This window comes from Haliotis cracherodii, unplaced genomic scaffold (assembly GCF_022045235.1).
Source record: "Haliotis cracherodii isolate W230 unplaced genomic scaffold, xgHalCrac1.p SCAF_1, whole genome shotgun sequence".
NCBI classification, from domain to species: Eukaryota; Metazoa; Mollusca; class Gastropoda; order Lepetellida; family Haliotidae; genus Haliotis; species Haliotis cracherodii.
The window spans coordinates 18,876,669-18,899,794 of record NW_027266264.1 but is presented as its reverse complement, the minus strand read 5'-3'; the positions used below and the strand labels follow the sequence as shown (position 1 = coordinate 18,899,794).

The following is a 23,126-nucleotide window of genomic DNA, read 5'->3' as shown; positions in this document are numbered from 1 at the left end:
ATCGCTGGGGAACATATCTATTGGTTTACAAGTCCTTACTTATACGACTTGGGTTTTTTAAACATATAAATTCTTCGTGGTGCGTTAATATTTAAGTATCTGGCGAAATTAATTCCATATTTTGGGTGTAAAAGGCAAAATAGTGATGAAAATACCATTGCCCATCAAAATGGCTCTGAGGATGTTCTTTTGAACTAACGGGCTTCCGTGTTATGAAGTACGATATTTGCTGTCATGTGTCACAATACATACATGTCACCCTGCTTAAATCGCTTAAAATATATTATTGTTGTCGCTCGGTTCATTTAGCCTTGTAAGAAGGCATGCAACAGATCTCTACATTTTCAAACTAAGCAATTTGGTAAGACTCCTTCATCATTACCAAAACAACATCAGGAACTTGTTACAGATATCCATGTGACCAGTGCTTGGGACTTAGAGCTTTCATCTTTGTCGTTGCTAATTATTTAGGTGTCTTCTATTTGTCCATTTGCCCATTGCTATTTCTATTATTTTACTTTTATCAGTGCTTATTACCCCGCGGCCTCCCGTGTGCCCATTGTCCATTGCCAATTACCATATCAGTGATAATTTACGTTCTGGCTTTCAGTTGTCCCCGGTTCGCACCAATTATGTTTCTAGGTTTGTCAGCACCATACCCGTGCTCGTGGGTTTCCCTGAAGTGGTAAACGTCTGAGACCTGCATCACTTCGGGTTTTCCTCCCACATTAAGCTGACACGCCGTGATATAACTGGAATACTGTTAAAAGCGGCGTTAAACCAAACTCACTCACTCACTCCAGTTGTCCATGACTATCAGCGCTACTTACTGTAAAGTGTTGGCTTCCATTGTTTATTGCTCATCATTAATCAGTGCCAATTATGGTTGGCTTCCCTTGTTTGTTTCCGACTTTGAGTATCTTTTTATTTTTGTTCTTCTCTACATGTACATATATGCTCTCTGCCTCATGGCATCCATTCACCTGATGAAGGAGTAAACATATACTCCGAAACGTTGTGTTCCTCATAATGAAGAAGTTAACAGCCATAAATTCTCCTCCTAATACATGTATTAGTATAATTGTGACATTCCTCAGTATGTGTAACACGGATGATAACATGTGTAGGGCCGACGGCCGTTCCCACAATGTTTGTATGAAAGAAATACTTGGCTCCACAGAATCGTGCCAAACTTCAGTATAGATCCGGTACGTAGTAATTAGTGCCTTGGTGGAACTTCAGGTTATGTGTAACTGTTATCTGTCAGATTGATATGCATCATAAAATATTTGTGAGCCGACAAAAACATTGGTGCTTCAAGACTTGTATAAAACTTACTAAGGCTGACAGTTAAATTGATCCTTTTCCCTTTCCATCGAAGACCAATGATATTATTTCCTGGAGATGACCCTCCTTACTAGTCTTCCGTTTTACCCCACTTACACTTTCTACAGGTGCCCCCAAACCCCCACCCTCTCTTATGTTCCATAACAGCCCACTAACACTAACTTCTACAGGTGTCCCCCTCTCTAATGTTCCATAATAGCCCACAAACAGTAACTTCTACAGGTGTCCCCCTCTCTAATGTTCCATAATAGCCCACAAACAGTAACTTCTACAGGTGTCCCCCTCTCTAATGTTCCATAATAGCCCACTAACACTAACTTCTACAGGTGTCCCCCTCTCTAATGTTCCATAATAGCCCACAAACACTAACTTCTACAGGTGTCCCCCTCTCTTATGTTCCATAATAGCCCACTAACACTAACTTCTACAAGTGTCCCCCTCTCTAATGATCCATAATAGCCCACTAACACTAACGTCTACAAGTGTCCCCTCTCTAATGATCCATAATAGCCCACTAACACTAACTTCTACAAGTGTCCCCCTCTCTAATGTTCCATAATAGCCCACTAACACTAACTTCTACAGGTGTCAATCCTCTCTAATGATCCATAATTGCCCACTAACACTAACTTCGACACGTGCCCCCCCCCCCCCCCCTCTCTAATGTTCCATAACAGCCCACTAACACTAACTTCTACAGGTGTCCCCCTCTCTAATGTTCCATAATAGCCCACTAACACTAACTTCTACAAGTGTCCCCTCTCTAATGATCCATAATTGCCCACTAACACTAACTTCTACACGTGTCCCCCCCTCTCTAATGTTCAATAACAGCCCACTTACACTAACTTCTATGTGTGTCCCCCTCTCTAATGTTCCATAACAGCCCACTAACACTAACTTCTACACGTGTACCCTCTCTCTAATGATCCATAATTGCCCACTAACACTAACTTCTACACGTGTCCCCCCCTCTCTAATGTTCAATAACAGCCCACTTACACTAACTTCTATGTGTGTCCCCCTCTCTAATGTTCCATAACAGCCCACTAACACTAACTTCTACACGTGTACCCTCTCTCTAATGATCCATAATAGCCCACTAACACTATCTTTTATAGGTGCCCCTCCTCTTTGTGTTCCATAGTAGCCCACTAACACTATCTTTTATAGGTGCCCCTCCTCTTTGTGTTCCATAGTAGCCCACAAACACTATCTTTTATAGGTACCGCTCCTCTTTGTGTTCCATAGTAGCCCACTAACACTATCTTTTATAGGTACCGCTCCTCTTTGTGTTCCATAGTAGCCCACTAACACTATCTTCTGTAGGCGCCACTCATCTCTAGTGTTCCATAGTATGATGTCATGATAAAGACTTATTATGGCGTAACAAAACACATTCCCAAATAACGATAATTCAAAGTTGTTAAAAGGTCTATATGCTTCTGTTTTTTCACTTTATTCTCATGTCCTGCTCACTGGTTAAGAACAATCTCATATCAATTCATGCAATGTCTCATATGAAATGGGTTTGCTTCCTTTTTTGTCAAAACCTTTCAAGAATTGCATTATGGGTCCGAAGAATTCTACTTAACGTGAACAATAAATGCCTCAATCTGTACAATGCACATATATGGTTTATCACATTATGTCGCCCGTTTGAATCACAGTAAAGAGCATTAATTTAACTCCATCTCACTGTTCAAGATCAAAGAATCTTTTGAATAAAACATGATCGCGTGGACTTTTCCATTACTGGACAAATGTTGTTGAAACTGCTAGTTTCTGTCATCCCGGAGGCTGTATGATACATCACCAATGAGGAGAGGCCATTCGTGTCCTGTGTGATTTACAGCATCAACACCATTGCTGCTGTATTTAATATAGGATTTTGCCTCCATGGGGATTCGATTTAAGAATTATTTCAGCGATCTATGCTGGTCATAAGTCTCGGTGACTTGGTTCTCAGTGTGTCCTCCTACACCGACACCGCGGAGCGGGGTCACAATATCGACCACTGGGTTGTCTGGTCCAGGCTCGATTATTCACAGGCCACCATCAGATAGATGGAATATTGCGGAGTGCGACATTATACAAACAAACAAACAACCAAATATGATTGTGACGGAAGTCATGTACAGGGGAATTGGTTACATATGTACACGGTGATTGCTTACATAGGTAAACAGTGATTGTTACATACGTAAACAGGGATTGGTTACATATGTACACGGGGATTGGTTACATATGTACACGGGGATTGGTTACATAGGTACACGGTGATTGCTTACATAGGTAAACGGTGATTGTTACATAGCTACACGGGGATTGATTACAACTGTACACGGGAACTGGTTACATATGTACACGGGAACTGGTTACATATGTACACGGGAACTGGTTACATATGGACACGGGAACTGCATGGTTACATATGTACACTGTGATTGGTTACATATGGACACGGGAACTGGTTACATATGTACACTGTGATTGGTTACATATGTACACGGGAACTGGTTACATATGTACACGGGAACTGGTTACATATGTACACTGTGATTGGTTACATATGTACACGGGAACTGGTTACATATGTACACTGTGATTGGTTACATATGTACACGGGAACTGGTTACATATGTACAAGGGGATTGGTTACATAGGTAAACAGTGATTGTTACATATGTACACGGTGATTGCTTACATAGGTAAACAGTGATTGTTACATATGTACACGGGGATTGGTTACATATGTACACGGGGATTGGTTACATATGTACACGAGGATTGGTTACATAGGTAAACGGTGATTGTTACATAGCTACACGGGGATTGATTACAACTGTACACGGGAACTGGTTACATATGTACACGGGAACTGGTTACATATGGACACGGGAACTGGTTACATATGTACACTGTGATTGATTACATATGTACACGGTAACTGGTTACATATGTACACGGGAACTGGTTACATATGTACACGGGAACTGGTTACATATGTACAAGGGGATTGGTTACATATGTACACGGGAACTGGTTACATATGTACACGGGAACTGGTTACATATGTACTCTGTGATTGGTTACATATGTACACGGGAACTGGTTACATATGTACACTGTGATTGGTTACATATGTGCACGGGAACTGGTTACATATGTACAAGGGGATTGGTTACATAGGTACACTGTGATTGGTTACATATGTACACGGAAACTGGTTACATATGTACACAGGAACTGGTTACATATGTACACGATGATTGCTGACATAGCTACACGGGGATTGGTTACATAGGTACACGATGGTTGCTTACATAGCTACACGGGGATTGATTACAATTGTACACGGGAATTGGTTACACAGGTACACGGTGATTGGTTACATATGTACACGGGGATTGGTTACTCAGGTACACGGTGATTGGTTATTTGCAAACACCTTGTATCATCACTGATTTTCAGTGCTCTATTTTATATAATTTACACAGCTATTTTGCCGTTTACGACAGATAGATCCATAGAAAACATACACCTTTATGGATAAGAACTTCTGGTTTACTGCACATAGCGATGTTTCGATGTAGAATCCTACACCATTATCACACTGGAGTGATTAACATTAACAACAGAAGCTAACAGGTAGTATAACACACAGATAATTGGATGAAGACGTATGTACAGTAACAATAACAAACAGCACACAGGTAATGAAGCTAGATGTACAGAAAGGATAAGGATTTTAAGGATTAAATGGTTGTGACAAGCTGATTGGATGCTCATAAAAAAATCTATTGCTTGATAAATTTTCATAGGCAGAATACATACACTTCTATACCGAGATGTGATACACGTAATCTCTGTTGATAGTTTTGTTTCAGTGAAGTCCTGAGTTATGGTTGAGAGGATTTAGACTTTGTCAAACTGAGTTTGATTGCTAGAGAATTTGTGCTGATGGTCTGAGGGGGCAGATTTGCTTTGACTCATGAGTTCCTATGTTCGTTGATGCTTGTATCTACTGGTTTCGCCGGTGTACGAGTCACCACATTCACAATTCATCTTAATATAGATCACTGCTTTGGGACCAATTCCACCCCCATCAGAATCCCCTACCCACATTGGCAAGACCTCTCATCAAATCAGTAGATTACCTCAGCACCAAGAAGTCATTGATACCATCTTCACTGGCTCCCCATCCCTTAGTACCATCCTCCAAGCTAATGGCCAAAACCCTCCCTCCAACAAACAACCCCCCAAAGGACTGGTAAAAGATTAATTGTGCATATATTCGTCTCATCCCTCGGTTGTATTCACATCACCTTGATAAGGGTGTAAAAATCCACATCGAAACGTTGCAATATGTGATAAACAAGAAGTTGTTATCCATGAAGTCGTACATTTTCTTATTATTTACTCACCAACCTCTAGAATGCCAAACAAACAGCAGCTGGATTATGTTTCGTGGGATAATCGAGACTGGTTATTCTCTGGCGTTGACGTTACTTATGCTCAGACCGCCATGACAAGACGGAAGTATTGACGCCAAACTGCGACGGAAAAGCCACTCATATCATCCACGTCCGTACCTAATGTTCAAAGTAGTAAGACAGCTGACGTCCCTTTACCAGGCTGTTATGGCGTGTTATAATCAAGGACAAGGGACGTTAACAGTAAAATTGTCTGCATCACGGCTTGTGTCTTGTAATGTGCCATTCTCGAATGTAACAGGGACACAATCGTTGTCATCATTAATGCATGGTATTAAGGTTGCGCTGCCAAACACTTGTCTCTGGTTACAAATGACTGGAGCATCATGTTTTCTGTTTATTCAAAGATCCCGTTGATTAGAACACCCAGGACAACCATGATGACTTTTCTGGACCGATAGGTTACCGTTCCACAAGACCTGTATCATACAAGAGTAAATTGGAGCCTTATAGGTTGAAGAAAACGTTGAGAGTTGTTACAACTTTGCAAAAATCACCGAGTACATTGAAGGCAAATGCGGATGTTACATTTTTAATGCATCATTTGAGGTCATGTTTCACATGGTTTCTAAATGTTGATGCTGCTGCAATGTGCTGTTTTAAATACTGATTCGATATTACCGAATCAAGAGCCAGTAGTTAACACATCGACTGATAAACGAACTAGGAGACCGTGGTTTTCAATTTTGACTGGTATTAATGAGGTGGAAGAACCCCCTTTTCAAGTCAACGAGCCATGTTCCTCAAGCACTCGGTGATCTTCCCCTCAGATACGACTATGTTAGAATATAGAACTACTACAAATGTAGTCCGAATAGCATATTTATGGAGTCGACATACCTGATTTCAATTAGGGAAACAGGTCGGTACAAACACGTATTTATTCCCAGAGGCAACAAGTTTGTGTTATTTTCTCTTCATTTTGTAAGAGTAATGAGATTAGGATTTCCTGAAATCCTTCTTTCGAGTTCATATTAATTGCTTTTCTGCTGAACCTCTTCGCTGTCAAGTATGTAAGCTTGAAGTGGTTCTTACTTTCCGCTCTGTAGTTGAGACGTTAAGACGTTTATTGTACAACGAATCCCCAGGGCGTTAATACACAACACAATATGTTTAATTAAAGAAGTAAAACATTCAAGAACGGCAAGTATTAATGAGAACAGTCCCTGGAAGATGGCTTTCTCATTGTCTTGTCAAACGTCTAGATGTTTTTGCTACAGTTTCACGTGTGCTTTTCTCCTTCTTGAAACTACATGAATCATTTCAAAATGGCGATTGGCCGTGATATATATCCAATTCCTCTTTAGATCTTGATCTGTTCTTGATGATATCCCAGCGGCCTTATTTGTATTTTTATACCCGAGGTCTTCATCACAGCCATCAATTGATCTGCCAAATGATGAGGACAATTGACGCTAGGAGATTTCCCTTGTCAGCTTCCGAAAATATGAACTATAAGTATCGTATTACCTTGCAGTTTATCTTCGGCGAAATCTTAAATAGGTTGGGGGGGGGGGGGGGGTTGTAAAATGTATGAACTACTGGCAATAGAATATATATAGAATATAATGGAGAGAGTTTATGAAAATAAAGAAGTTGACATCAATAAACTCTCTTCCTTTTCAGGGCGGTCGGGTAGCCTAGTGGTTAAAGCGTTCGCTTGTCACGCAGAAGACCCGGGTTCGATTCCCGACATGGGTACAATGTGTGAAGCCCATTTGAGGTGTCCCCCGCCGTGATATTGCTGGAATATTGCTAAAAGCGCCGTAAAACCATACTCGCTCACTCACTCTTCCTTGTGCATCACTTCTAAATGTCATTCACATACTACATAGAATGCCAATTTGATAAATAAATTCCGTCACATTTAAACAAAAAAATTAGACATGATTAATCTAATCAATTAAAAGTAAATTATCCGTATTCTAGCACGTGGTCCCACGTGTTCGATTACAAACTAATATATCAAATTGACGTCAAAATCAAGAGGAATGGACTGATGGTGAGGCCTTGGAAAGGAGCTGCTGGCAAAGACAGTGAACTGTTGCAGAACACATATATACAACGGCCTGTCGTGTACCATCAGCTGAAGGCATCTATCATAACACTGTCTGGATCACATCTGTCTTTTGTTACCTGTACTACGTCTGTACTATGGATGACACACGCCATGGCGATCGTCGTTCAACATCAGAAGAGGAAAAGGGACGAAACAGGTGGCTTGTGATGGGCGTGGTGGAGGGGCTATACAATCGCCAGCCGCATCCCAGGGTCAGACCGTCTGACGGACACGTCGCATACAGACTGAGGCTGAGCAAGAGAGAGAAGCGCCAACCACAGGTAATGGGAAGGGGCGGGTGGGGGGGAGGGGGAGATCCAGGTGTATTGATGAGAAGGAGGGAAGAGGAAAGGGAAGAGGTATTTTCGTGGTGAGGGGAAGACGGGAGTAGGGAAGGAGGAAGATGCAACGGGTAAAGGTATGAAGGTAAGACGATATTGTTAGAAGAGAGACGCCGTGGTCTCTCATCGTTTAGAAGCAAGGTAACAAGCACAGGGGTTGTGGGTAGTGGTGGAGGGATGGCGGTGGGGGTGGTCAAGAATTACAATGAAGGGGAGGCGACACTGGTGATCAACAGGTCTTACGATGAATACAGTACTAAATACTGAGGTGGAGGTTCACATCCCAGTATCCATTATGCCCTTTTGGTACTCATTGTCCTACCCCAATCGTCACATATGTTTCCACTTTGACTCCCTCTTCCATATTCAGAATCATATATAATTATTGGCATGTATATATAGTGTTTAGATAAAATATGTGAAATTCAAACCAAACTTCAAGGCATGATATGATATTTGCCTTTTTAGCCCTAAAAGCTGATATTTGTATTCTTCGAGCCTGCCTTCCTCCGCTGGGAGATCAACATACACGCTAACACAATACATCACTATCGATCCAGCTTTGGATTCGTCTATTCCTTCGGAAATGTAGATTTCTCACAGTATAATTTGTCTGTTCGCTTTAACGTGACAGATAAAAAATTTCCGCCAATGGCGTCACTGATACACGAGCGAAACACACGATATCCTCAGATCTATCCAGAATAGAGTGTACGGACAGTACACATTGTTAAGAGGGCAATACACATTAATAGGAAAATACAGGAATAGGAAATGGAGATTAGAAATAGCAAATACAGATTGGAAATTGGACAATGTAGGTTGGAAACTGAACAATACAGTTTGGAAATGGGACAATACAGATTGGAAATAGGAAATACAGATTATTAATAGGACTTTATAGTTTGAAATGATTGTAACTTATTTCGTATTGTATAAGGTATATATAACAGTACAATAGTCTTGAATGCGACGTTATAACTAACTTTACCTTCACCTTTCGAATTGGCTTATGGAGATACAAAGGTAAAACCGAAGTGCACACTGTGTAATGTATCGTATACGTGTAGACAGGCATGGAATGTGTAGGTCGCACAGAAATACATGTCAGGTTATGATGTCATGCTGGACATGTACATTTCACTATGTTTACTTCTAACTGGGGGCGGACCCGTGAAGAATAGGAATAGAATAGGTTCCTGTTAACTATTGCAATAATACCACGATAGTATAACACCATTATAAGGGCAAGACCCGTGAAGATCCGGGATAGAATAGCTCTTCAGCAACCCTACTTGCCGTAAGAGGCGACCAACGGGATCGGGTGTCAGGCTCATTGACTTGGTTGATGCATGTCATCGTATCCCAATTGCGTGGATCGATGCTTATGATGACAATCACTGGATTGTCTGGTCCAGACTCGATTATTTACAGACCGCCGTCATATAGATGGAATATCTCTGAGTGCGGCGTTAAACAACAAACAAACATCTAATGGGGGGCGGATGGGGGTGCCGGGTGGGGTTAGCCTAATGGCGTCAACTTTCGCTCGTCACGCCAAAAACTCGGGTTCATTTCATCACATGGGTACAATACCCATTTCTGCTGTCCCCAACCGTGATATGGCTGGAATATTGCTAAAAGCGTGAAGCCATACTCACTCACTTCAAATGGCCCCGTGAAGATCCGGGTTAGAGTTGGTCTTTAGTAACCCATGGTAGGCGACTTACGGGATCGGTGTCAAGCTCGCTGACCTGGTTAATCCATGTCATCCTATCCAAATTGCGTACATCGATACTCATGACGTCAATCACTGGATTGTCTGGTCCAGACGCGATACTTACAGGCCGCCGTCATGCAGCTGGAATATTCCTGAAGGCATTTACTTCGCTGATGTCATTGACAGTTATGTAACAGTAAGCACGTTTGATAGTCTATGTATAAATGCTATGGTTTGATATGAACAAAATTGTACCTGAAGCAATATGCAGCATGCATACATTACACCATATCCATGGACGTAAAACCGTTTATATGGTCTCTGTTGCATACCTTTGCTAATAAAAACACAGAAATGCAAATGTGACCCTATAAAATGGGCTGGAGCTATCGGAATCGGTTAGTGTAACACACAAGAAGGTATTTTGGCAGGCGTATGCAAAACTGTTAGTATTCCTGGATGTCTAATTCAATTCCCGGTAACTGCTGACATGAAACTATTTTATCCGTTTCAGCTTCATGGCTCTGTATTTGATGAAAAGATAGCCTGTGTGTCACTCAACATATTTGTATAGCCTATACAAAGTATTGTTTGTTAGTGGCAGGAATTGTTCCTTGAAATAGAAGTTGATGAAAGCGGAAGATACCACGCAACAGGGACTCCAGCTGTAGTTATCTAGTCTGTATTTTCACACAAGCGGATGATGCCTTTGATATGCACAATGCATATGATGCGACGGTGCGCAGTATAGCCCCCACGAATTATACTCATGATGCTCTGATACGTCTATTATTAAAACGAAGAGTCTCTATGCTCCTTTATATTATATTTCATAACTGAAATTTAACAACTGTTTTTATCCGTAAAATATGTTCATTTCAGAGATTAGATTTAGTTTAGGATGCTGACAGCATATCCCCTTAAACCCATTGCTTTCTTCGCAGTGTTTGTCTGAGCGCACGTTGTGAATTACACACACGATAAGCGTGAAACGAATGATTTTGCGTAAGCGAAATGCTTCAGAATAGGTTCCTAGCTCCCATTGCTGTTTAAAAGATGACTGTTGTCTGGCTGATATACGTGATATTACGCCCAGCACCGTTGACTGATGTTCGTTTTGTCAACCAAGGGTCTTTCTGCGATACACCGGCTACTCGTAACAGGACGCACGAAACTATCAGGCCCCGTTCCACAAGGCGATCGTGGCACTAAGACGGTCGTAAATCCCATGCTTTGACATAGACTTACGACAAACATAACGCTAAGATCGTGTTATGAAACAGGGCCCTCAACACCTGATGTGAAGTAAACTTTAGTGAGTGAGTTGGGTTTAACACCGCTTTTAACAGTATTCCGGTTATATCACGGCGTGTCAGCTTAATGTGGGAGGAAAGCCCGAAGTGATGCAGGTCTCAGAGGTTTACCACTTCGGTGAAACCCACGAGCACGGGTATGGTGCTAACAAACCTAGAAACATAATCGGGGCGAACCTGGATTTGAACCCACAATCATAGGTTTCTGGCGTGCCCAAGGGACGCAATTCTGCACAGCGAATCGCGGCGCCTTAGACGACTGGGCCACCCGTGCCGCGAAGTAAACTTTAACTCACACTCTCTTGGCAGGCATTCGTAACGCAACGTTTATCCTTGCTGATTATAACGTACAAGCCAAATCATTTACTTCAAGGGACTTAATTCACACGTTTTCCCTTATATACAAGATGAACAAATAGAAATAAGCGTTAAGTCCAGAGGAAAGGTCTTTCTGAGTAATAATACGCGTGTTGCTTTCATGTGTGCCGGCATGTAACTATTCCGCATCAGAATGTTGAAACAGAACGTATTTCTAACTAGATAAGTTTCGTACTCAATAACTGGTTCGCATTCCAAATGTAATCTGCTTTAAAACATTAATAACAGCCGGGTGGACGTTTTCGATCAATTGTTAAAGCTTTTGTGTGTTACATTCAGATTTTGATGGAAAACTTTGTAAAAAAAAAAGGAAACGAGGGTTTTAGTTATTCAATGATAAATGGGAAAAACGTTATCTGATTAATTATGCCTGGAATGAAATCAAGCTATACACAACGTGGGGAAGCGCCTGACGTCGGTGCCACTGCAGCGGTCAGATCGGAATACTTGTTATGGATTCTGTATTCAAAATTCAGAAGCGCGATATATCACGTGTGTGGAGTGTCTGAATGTACACATAGATCATTACTCATGACCGCTTTCCGTAATCTCCGGATAACATAACTGGCAACGGTATCGTCCACATTAGCGAGGTTTAACTGCAACTCCTTTATAGCAATATATTCTTTCATTCTTTTAATCTTTTGCTTTTTATAACTATTCACTTTCAACTATCCTTTGATCAAAGGTTTTTTATACTTACAAACTTCAAAGTACATCAGCCCCGTGAAGCTCCGGGTAGAGAATAGGTCTTCAGCAACCCATGCTTGCCGTAAGAGGCGCCAATGCTTGACGTAAGAGGCGACTCACAGGATCGGGCGGTCTGGCTTCCTGACTTGGTTGATGCATGTCATCGTATCTCAGTAGCGTAGATCGATTCTAATGATGTCAATCACTGGATTGTCTGGTCCAGACTCCATTATTTACAGACTGCCGTCATATAGCAGGATCACTGCTGAGTGCGGCGTTAAACAACAAACAAACAAACAAAAATGAAAGAAGTGTACATCATGCCAATATCCTGATCAATTTCAAAACTCCAGAATACATTAGCTGAAGCACTCGTAATAATCCCCTGCAATAGCTACCTTCTAACATGGATGTTAGGGCCAGACACAAGGGATCGGCGTTGTTAGATAAGCACCAGCCAGTCGAGACACGAGTCTGTTTGTTGTCACATATACTCCCTCCTGTGAGGCCGCCGTGTTCACGTTTGTGTTCTTCTCCCAGCCGATACGTCCCCTGGGACTCTAGCGGCGCCCGTACCCCTAGCCGCATTACCCCGAGTCAGCCAAGCGGCGGGGGTGAAGGTATTATGTGTGTCGGTTGTTTCTGCTTCTCAGTTCATTATTTTGTTTTTCAGACAGAAATCTTTCAAATTGCATTATGGCAATCTGTGTTTTGTGAAAATACGTTTACTGGTTTTTTTCCTTGTTTTGATAGAAAAGCTGAGTTTGCGCAACTACACCCATGACGAAAAGCATGCATCTGCCTGTAATGTAAAAAAAATGATTTCTGTTATACAAGTATAAAAATGTTTGAAAAATGTAAAAACGTGACACATGAAACTGTTACATTAGAAAACCTGTGTTAGCAAGACACAACAACTGTTTTGTATGTCTGTCATTGATTTGATGAAAGAAATGACGTCGTTATTAAATATTTTAGACATCACTATTCAAAATCGATAGTTGAAGCATCACTGAAAATAAAGGGGGAGTGGGAGTTGAAAAATAAGATATTTTACACACGCTTCGATAAATTGCCAAGTACATCTTAACAAAAATTCGCTTGAAGGAACTTGAACAGAGTACAAAACTTGTCTGTGGTTACACCATTGTTTAATGACTAGACCGCCGAAAACATAACATTTACCCAGACCTAACGTTAGAGGGAAGATCCAGGCACACTGTTTCCATTGTCGGCATGCATATTGAAGCGTGTATAGGCAAGATAATGAGTCACACAAAAGAACGCTGATGCTGTGAGAACAGCCTCCACAGTGCATGTCATTCAGGACTGGTTATATAAGTGTTCTCGTTACAGCGCTCGCTGTACAGCCACGAGACTAACATCTAGTCTCTGAAATGATTATATCGCACAGAAAAAAACCCAGTTGTTCAGTTATCTTAAAAAAAGATATAATAAAAGGGGGCCCAGTGACTTGTCAAACATTATAGACTTGCATGGGCTGTATTTGATATATATTTGTATCAGGGTCTGTAGGACAGACTATACAGCCACCTACCTTCGTATCCTGAACGTTGTGTGCTTATATCACCCACCGGAAAGTGTTTATCCTCAACGATAGGATTTACATATAATATACAGCTCAATATAATAAACGAGCACCACAAGACTCCATATTAGGTCCTGTTTTTAATAAATGACATATTTTTGTCTCTGGGTGAGTCTTCATTACACAGTTATGTTGATGACATCACACTGTCTTCCTCCCACAGGGAGCCAGACAAAGTCATCTCTGTCCTCTACACTAAGATGAGGACAATACAATGAAGGCAAACTTGGAGAACATTCAGACAATAAGCCTGGGGAGATTAGGTCGCTCTGCTATTAAAAAAATAACTTTTAGTAACACAGAAATAGCTTGTGGTGACAGTGTTGTCCTGCTTGGAGCGACTATCGACCCCGTGCTAACGTTAAATAGCCCCATTGCTGAAATATGCAGATAGTGTGCAAAACAACCAGCAGTATTAAAACGCACGGGTCGTTATATCACCAGGCAGGGGAAGATTGTGATCTAAAAACACCTTCATATTATCAAAGTTTACTCATTTGTTTTACTTATTCTGCAATTACTGACACTTCTGCACCAAAGCCAGCACAACAAAATAGGAAAACATTTAGGGGAGAGCCCATATATTTGTTTATTTCTATAACAGCTCACTCGGCCTCTTAACTATGGCTGGCACTAACTTTCTTCATGTAAATAGCTTAAAGGACATGGCTCGGTATTCAAAATTGTCAACAAAATTTCTCCAAGTTAAATTCAAAACTTAATAACCTTAAAACAAACAACCTCTTCTCCAGAGTTCGGGTTAAAGTCATTTGAATATATTTTTTTTCGGGTATGGAATAGTCTGCAGAATAAGCTCGGAAAAACAGAATCACACAAAGATTTCTGCAGACAGCTCCGGAACTGGAGGGGCCCCATATGCAAATGCTCAATTTGCAGGTACAGTAAATCATCTCCCCTGTAAGCTCCACTGCTGTGTTACTAATTTCTTATTCACTTTTAATTTCCTGCACATACTCTGCCCATGTTAATGTTAAGAGCTAATGTATACTCTTAAATATTCTTGTGTCTTGTACATACTATGTAAGATACTGAAGCCGTATCACTGTGATAAGCTGTTCGTCATGAATAAGTCATATGAATAATTCATGTTATATAAACCGGGGCTGTGGATAGCCTCATGGTTAAAGCGTTCGCTGATCACGCCCAAGACGCGGGTTCGATTCCCGACAATGTGTGAAGCCCATTTCTGGTATCCCCTGCCGTTATTGCTAAAATATTGCTAAAAGCGGCTTAAAACCGTACTCACTCACTGGCATATAACCCTAGGGCTCTGAGTTATCTAAGTTCATGGCTGTGTCATTTATTTGTATGAGTATATTGACAAAAGAGATGAATAACCTAGAAAGCAAGGCAACTTCTCAATGGCCATCGATCCGAACGTGACCACACAGAAGGAATCGAGTTCCACGAACAAATGTTTTATCACAGGAAGCCCCTGGACTAAATGAACTGATGAACTAATGTCCAACCATGGTCATTTGCCAACAAATTGGCTCACAAACTGTACATTCTTTCATCAGAATTATCTTCCATAAAAATATTCAGCCTACATTTATATCAAAACTAATTTTTTTCAGAAATGTCATTTTGTGTTGAAACATAATTTTTTAGGTAGGTATTGTTATCACAGCACCCTCACAGATGTGGTATAGTCTCGAGGAGAGAGTAGGTAGTATTATCACAGCACCCTCACAGATGTGATATAGACTCGAGTATAGAGTAGGTAGTATTATCACAGCACCCTCACAGATGTGATATAGTCTCGAGTATAGAGTAGGTAGTATTATCACAGCACCCTAACAGATGTGATATAGTCTCGAGTATAGAGTAGGTAGTATTATCACAGCACCCTCACAGATGTGATATAGACTCGAGTATAGAGTAGGTAGTATTATCACAGCACCCTCACAGATGTGATATAGTCTCGAGGAGAGAGTAGGTAGTATTATCACAGCACCCTCACAGATGTGATATAGTCTCGAGTATAGAGTAGGTAGTATTATCACAGCACCCTAACAGATGTGATATAGACTCGAGTATAGAGTAGGTAGTATTATCACAGCACCCTCACAGATGTGATATAGTCTCGAGGAGAGAGTAGGTAGTATTATCACAGCACCCTCACAGATGTGATATAGACTCGAGTATAGAGTAGGTAGTATTATCACAGCACCCTCACAGATGTGATATAGACTCGAGTATAGAGTAGGTAGTATTATCACAGCACCCTAACAGATGTGATATAGACTCGAGTATAGAGTAGATAGTATTATCACAGCACCCTCACAGATGTGATATAGTCTCGAGGAGAGAGTAGGTAGTATTATCACAGCACCCTCACAGATGTGATATAGACTCGAGTATAGAGTAGGTAGTATTATCACAGCACCCTAACAGATGTGATATAGACTCGAGGAGAGAGTAGGTAGTATTATCACAGCACCCTCACAGATGTGATATAGACTCGAGTATAGAGTAGGTAGTATTATCACAGCACCCTAACAGATGTGATATAGATTCGAGGAGAGAGTAGGTAGTATTATCACAGCACCCTCACAGATGTGATATAGACTCGAGTATAGAGTAGGTAGTATTATCACAGCACCCTCACAGATGTGATATAGTCTCGAGTATAGAGTAGGTAGTATTATCACAGCACCCTCACAGATGTGATATAGACTCGAGTATAGAGTAGGTAGTATTATCACAGCACCCTAACAGATGTGATATAGTCTCGAGGAGAGAGTAGGTAGTATTATCACAGCACCCTCACAGATGTGATATAGTCTCGAGGAGAGAGTAGGTAGTATTATCACAGCACCCTCACAGATGTGATATAGACTCGAGTATAGAGTAGGTAGTATTATCACAGCACCCTCACAGATGTGATATAGACTCGAGGGGAGAGTAGGTAGTATTATCACAGCACCCTCACAGATGTGATATAGACTCGAGTATAGAGTAGGTAGTATTATCACAGCACCCTCACAGATGTGATATAGACTCGAGTATAGAGTAGGTAGTATTATCACAGCACCCTCACAGATGTGATATAGACTCGAGTATAGAGTAGGTAGTATTATCACAGCACCCTCACAGATGTGATATAGACTCGAGTATAGAGTAGGTAGTATTATCACAGCACCCTCACAGATGTGATATAGACTCGAGTATAGAGTAGGTAGTATTATCACAGCACCCTCACAGATGTGATATAGACTCGAGGAGAGAGTAGGTAGTATTATCACAGCACCCTCACAGATGTGATATAGACTCGAGGAGAGAGTAGGTAGTATTATCACAGCACCCTCACAGATGTGATATAGACTCGAGGAGAGAGTAGGTAGTATTATCACAGCACCTCACAGATGTGATATAGACTCGAGTATAGAGTAGGTAGTATTATCACAGCACCCTCACAGATGTGATATAGACTCGAGGAGAGAGTAGGTAGTATTATCACAGCACCCTCACAGATGTGATATAGACTCGAGGAGAGAGTAGGTAGTATTATCACAGCACCCTCACAGATGTGATATAGACTCGAGTATAGAGTAGGTAGTATTATCACAGCACCCTCACAGATGTGATATAGACTCGAGTATAGAGTAGGTAGTATTATCACAGCACCCTCACAGATGTGATATAGACTCGAGTATAGAGTAGGTAGTATTATCACAGCACCCTCACAGATGTGATATAGACTCGAGTATAGAGTAGGTAGTATTATCACAGCACCCTCACAGATGTGATATAGACTCGAGTATAGAGTAGGTAGTATTATCACAGCACCCTCAAGGAGAGAGTACACGAGACACATGCTGGAATTCCCAGAGACTGGACGTTTCACACACATGCATTTAGCCCTACTTTTGGTCCAAGTCCGTCCTTAACCCTGCCGACCTACCTTCTTAGTTCCCTTTTGAGTCATCCAATATGTAGTCTTTGAAAGGCATTTAGAAGTGATACACATAAGGAAGAGAATTTATGGATGTCAACTTCTTTATTGTGAGGAACACAACGTTTCAGTGCTATCGGTGTTAATTACCCCCGGCCTCCCGTTTGCCCAGTGTCCATTGCCTATTACCTATCAATGATAACTTAAGTGCTGGCTTCCATACTATCAGCGCTATAACTGTAAAGTGTTGGCTTCCATTGTGTATTGCTAATCACCTATCAGCGCCAATCATCTGTTGACTTCCTTTGTTAGTCTCCACCTCTTGTTCGTTTCCATCTTTTGTTATCTTATTAATTTTGTTGTCCTTACATGTACATATATATGCTCTCTGCCTCATGGCAGATGAAGGAGTAAGCATATACTCCGAACCGTTGTGTTCCTCATAATAACTTCTCTTCCTGATCCAATATGTGTCTGTTTAGTGGACATTGCTTTCTGTGGGTTGTGTCCAATTTGGTTATGTTTACAGGTTTTTTTATTACGATTAAATATTGCAGCCCCGCTAGCCATTTTGAAAATTGGGAGAATATTTCTAGAATCTTTAAAATTGATGTTTCGAATAATACCATTGACACGGGTAATACCTGAAACATCGATGATTTCATGGATTGTAATAATTTCTTTAGGTAATACGGCTATGACAGTGTACGGCGGAGTACTAGAGTGAGTGAATATGGTTTTACGCCGCTTTTAGCAATATTCCAGCAATATCCGGCGGGGGAAACCTCAAATGGGCTTCACACAATGTACCCATGTCGGGAATCGAACCCGGGTCTTCGGCGTGACGAGCGAACGCTTTAACCACTCGGCTACCCCACCGCCCCTCGGAGTACTGGAGGTGGAAATAGGGCTGTAAACGTGGATGAAAGACACCTTTCATTTGTCTTATGCCGATATCAAATCTTATCCAGACACGCGTTTCAGATAATCGGATGATAAAATGTATCGCCCCAAATGTCAACGATTCCGTGTTGTCGCTATTGATTTACGTTGCTGGTTTCATGGCTACCGTGTGTTTATATGACACGTAAATACCCCGCTGTCATCGAAGGAATAAATCAAATAGAATGTGTTCAGAATGAAATACATCAAAACAGAAGTATGTTCGACAATATGTGACGGAGTCACTTAAACATGACCCTGCCCATCAGAGATATTTATAAAGCCACATTTCGTCGGCGCGGAGATAGTGAATTGTTGTCATGTTTTCCCAGTTTTACAAGAGTGAGTGAGTGAGTGAGTGAGTGAGTGAGTGAGTGAGTTAAACTTCAAAGTCACATCGGCAGTATTTCGGCCGTAAAGTGAAAGGGGTTTCTAGGTTAGTTTGAGAAGGCGATGAATTGAATGGGGTTAAATTAATAACCCCAGCTTCGTGTGTTCAGTCAGCTTCGGTTTTTACGCAGTCTGGCGATGTAACAGATGGGCCACGAGCACATCCGTGTATACAGTTAACTCATGTTTTAACAAAATCAGTTAGATGGAACCCAGTCAAAAAAAACACAAATGGGAAAGATGTAGAATGGAAACCAACCACTGAATCAGTTAGAGAAGAGTTTGTTTTTGAACAGTATGGCTGTCCTCCTGAAATAGAAATTACGCACTGCAGGGCGTTGATATAAGTAGCATGACTGTTTGTTGATACGGGCGTGACAAATACCTGGCATACTCAGTCAAAGGAATTAATTTATGGGTTGCTGTGTGAATCATGTTCTCTGATGCCAGGCACGTTTCCGATGCTATCAGCGTGTTTGGTGTACACTTTTTGAAGTGTTGCGTCATTGCAGTGTTTGCAGGAAACGTTGTCATGCAAAATATCGGGGAATAGGAATGCTTTGTGGTAGCGAAGTGGCGTTCAGCCATTTACCTACATTGTGAAGCGTTTTCGGTTTCCGACTTCATTTAGAGCGAAACATGTGTCGACGTTTTGTTAGTTACGTAACAAGTACGGTGTGTGTACATTCGTGATTTCCTGCACTTACATTAAGGTTAAAGAGACACGCATAACGATCCTAGATTAATGTGTATGTTTTTACTTTCAATTCATGCCACATGTAATTGCAACGTAGAGGGGTTTATTGCCGTTGGCTTTCTGATCACGATAGTGTGGAATGTTCAGTTCATCCTGTACGTTTGTACAGTCATGTAATTGCCAACATTTGATAGCTGTCGTGTGGCATAAGTGGAATTTCGAGGCCATTGCGTTGCGCTTGGAGACTGGAAACTAGTCAGCCACAACCACAGAATCCACGATCAGAGGTCTCGGACAGGCTTTAACCTCGCAAATCTGCATCGCGGATTGCGGCGCTCGATTGTGTCCCCCGTGCATACTCAAGACATATGTTTACTTGATCATTTTCAGATATCCTTTCGTGACATTTGCAACACTGTTTTGGCTTTTATACCCAGTGGAATCTAGGAAATATTCGAGACTGATTTTTCTCTGGCGTGGACGTTTTATAGTTACTATTCCGCCCCATCAAGACCATTTTTACAAGAGGGGTGGGTTTCAAGTACAAGACAGGGGAAACAAATCCTAGTGTTTTGTTATTATTCAGGGAATACGGTGATGTTCCTAGTGGGACCTATGAAGATCCGGGGTCAAAAGGTCTTCAACAACCCATACTTGTCGTAAAAAGTCGACTATGCTTGACGGAAGACTCGACGAACTGGGTCGGGTGGTCAGGCTTGTTGACTTGGTTGATGCATGTCATCGTATCCCAATTGCGTGGGTCGATGCTCATGATGTCAATCACTGGATTGTCTGGTCCAGATTCGAGTATTTACAAAAAGTCCTTATATAGCTGGAATATTGCTGAGTGCGGCGTTAAACAACAAACAAACGTTCCTGATAGGGTGTTGTTGTACGAGGTGCATTAGAAATGCTTTCCTATTAATAGCTTGTACAGGTAACTGAATTTGACACAAAACCTTTTTTTCGTGACACATGTGCTTCTGGAATGTCAAAGGAACTAAGTAACCCAGTTGTTGTAAGGGTGGATACAGATACAACGTTCAAGTGGACTCCATCGTGGGAACAAGTCGAACATGAGAGATAACGGCTTCTCCCACCACCCGACCACCCCGCATGCTGTCCAGACTGCTGTTGTTGGTGTTGTTGTTGTTGTTTTTGTTGACATCCTCAGTGCTGTAGGAAACATGCAGCGTCTTGATACTGTGAATCAAAGTCCCGTGTGAACAATACACCACCTTCTCAGCAACACGTTACCTTTCACCTCACCTAAGCCTATATTCCATCCCGGGATAGGTGATACTAGCGCGGAAACAATCGGAAACCCATTCCAGCCACCTTCCAGGAAATCTAACTACACATGGCGTCTTCAAAAACAATTAAACCACCAGAAACGAGACGTTTATTGAAATGTAAGGTACGTTATATTGTATAGTAGTTCACATTTTCATAATTAGTCATTTATTCAGTTAATGTGTTTTGTAAGATTTATTATATTTTGGGCTTCATGACAGTGTGAGGGGCGGTCGGGTAGCTTAGTGATTAAAGCGTTCGCTCGTCGCGACGAAGGACCGGGTTCGATTCCCGACATGGGTACAATGTGTGACGCCCTTTTCTGGTGTCCCCCGCCGTGATATTGCTGGTATATTACTAAAAGCGGGGTAAAACCAAACTCACTCACTCATGACTGTGTCAACAGTCAGACATATCCTTGGTGGTGTTGGTAATATTGTCACGCGTATTTATGGAACTACAGTCATATTATCTTTCAGCCATATCTAAATTCAGAAAAAAACAGTCTCGATTATCTGCTGAAACAGGACTTAAAAGGCAGACTAGTGATGAAGATTATATGAATGGGTCACTGAGAGTCAGTGACGACACCAGGTGTTCGTGAACATGGTAAGCATGTCCTGCTCTACAGTAGCACCCGCCACTCACACATTTGTTTTATAAAAACGCAAGTGTTGACTCAGTAATACTCCTGCCAGACTACGGCGGCCTGTAAACAATTGAGTCTGGAGATAATCCAGTAATCATTTCCATAAGCAATTGTCCCCGTGTAATCTTAAGCTTATCATTAAGTAGCAGGCGACCGGCCATTACGGGTATACTGACCGCTGACACGTGATGGCCGATAGCTACATACCTACCTACCAATCCCTAAACCCCTCTCCTTCCGCGTAGACCACGTCTCGACGTGTACGAATCAAGGTGAAAGATAAGGAATGTGCGTGTATGTAAACGGACTACTTGTGTGTACGACATCGACACTTGCGGCTGACTGCATACCCGATTGCCCAAGGGCAGATCCAGCTTTTTTAAAAGGGAGGGGTCCAAAATTTCAAAATCCTCTCTCAGATAATTTTACTGCCTAGAACATACCCAACCGGCCCCTCTTTGTCTGTATTGAGATTGTTGCCCAGGGTCTGCTCTTTCTGCAGATAACATACTGTTTGTGGTTTTCGACATTGGTCTTGATGTATAAGGGGTTAATGATAGACAGTCAAACATCACTGATTTTTTTCATAACTTCAAATAGCTATAAAGTCATTATATTGGTGGTTTTGATATTAGTGGTACTGTCGAATGCACATTTCTAAGAGCTTTCCATATGTCTTTAACACATGGTATGGTTTCCTAACGGGGTCACGGGGTGTCTATAACAAATGGTATGGTTTCCTAACGGGGTCACGTGACCAGCACCTATTGCATTATGATAGGAAATTACGTTTGAACCCGGGTTGGAAGTGCAGATGATCTCCCCGAGGCAAGGGAGTTAACTGACTTGGAAACTGGACTTTTAAAGTCAGTTAACTCCCTTGCCTCGGGACGACGAGAGGATATGGACTCCTAGTGCACACAGCTTCTTTTTGTTTCTCTCGGTACTCAACTTAAGGGTAACAACGATGTCCAAACTTTGAGATGACAATACCCCAACAGTGTCACCTGTTCTGGTGTTTACCCGTGGTTTACCTGTTAACCCGACAATACGCCATGGGAACATACATATATTCTTGATATGTACAGAACTGTACACTCACGTACAAGAATGCACGTGGTTCACCTGTCTACCGGAGTTTGACGAACAGATAATTATGATGAACATGACGTTATCATTCTGAACCGATGACAGGCCTCTGGCCATCAGCACGTGGCAGAATCATGATACGAATTGAATGGACCTTTTTCAAGGATATATGGCTACTGAACAAAGGAACTCTT

At 41.6% G+C, this 23,126-nt stretch overlaps 1 protein-coding gene across 6 annotated transcripts in view; it reads left to right on the top strand.

Moving 5' to 3' along the window:
* The window catches only part of LOC139473971 (transient receptor potential cation channel subfamily M member 3-like), a 265,126-nt gene that overhangs the window by 39,508 nt on the left and 202,492 nt on the right, over nucleotides 1-23,126 (top strand). For 5 of the 6 annotated variants that reach the window (XM_071256857.1, XM_071256868.1, XM_071256853.1 and 2 more), the window contains exon 1: nucleotides 21,260-21,318. The exons of the other annotated variant lie outside the window; for it this stretch is intronic. In XM_071256857.1, the coding sequence (XP_071112958.1) occupies nucleotides 21,262-21,318 (57 nt within the window). In that variant the 5' untranslated portion in view covers nucleotides 21,260-21,261. Of the gene's footprint in view, nucleotides 1-21,259; nucleotides 21,319-23,126 lie in introns of those variants that run through there. 6 annotated transcript variants of the gene reach the window in all.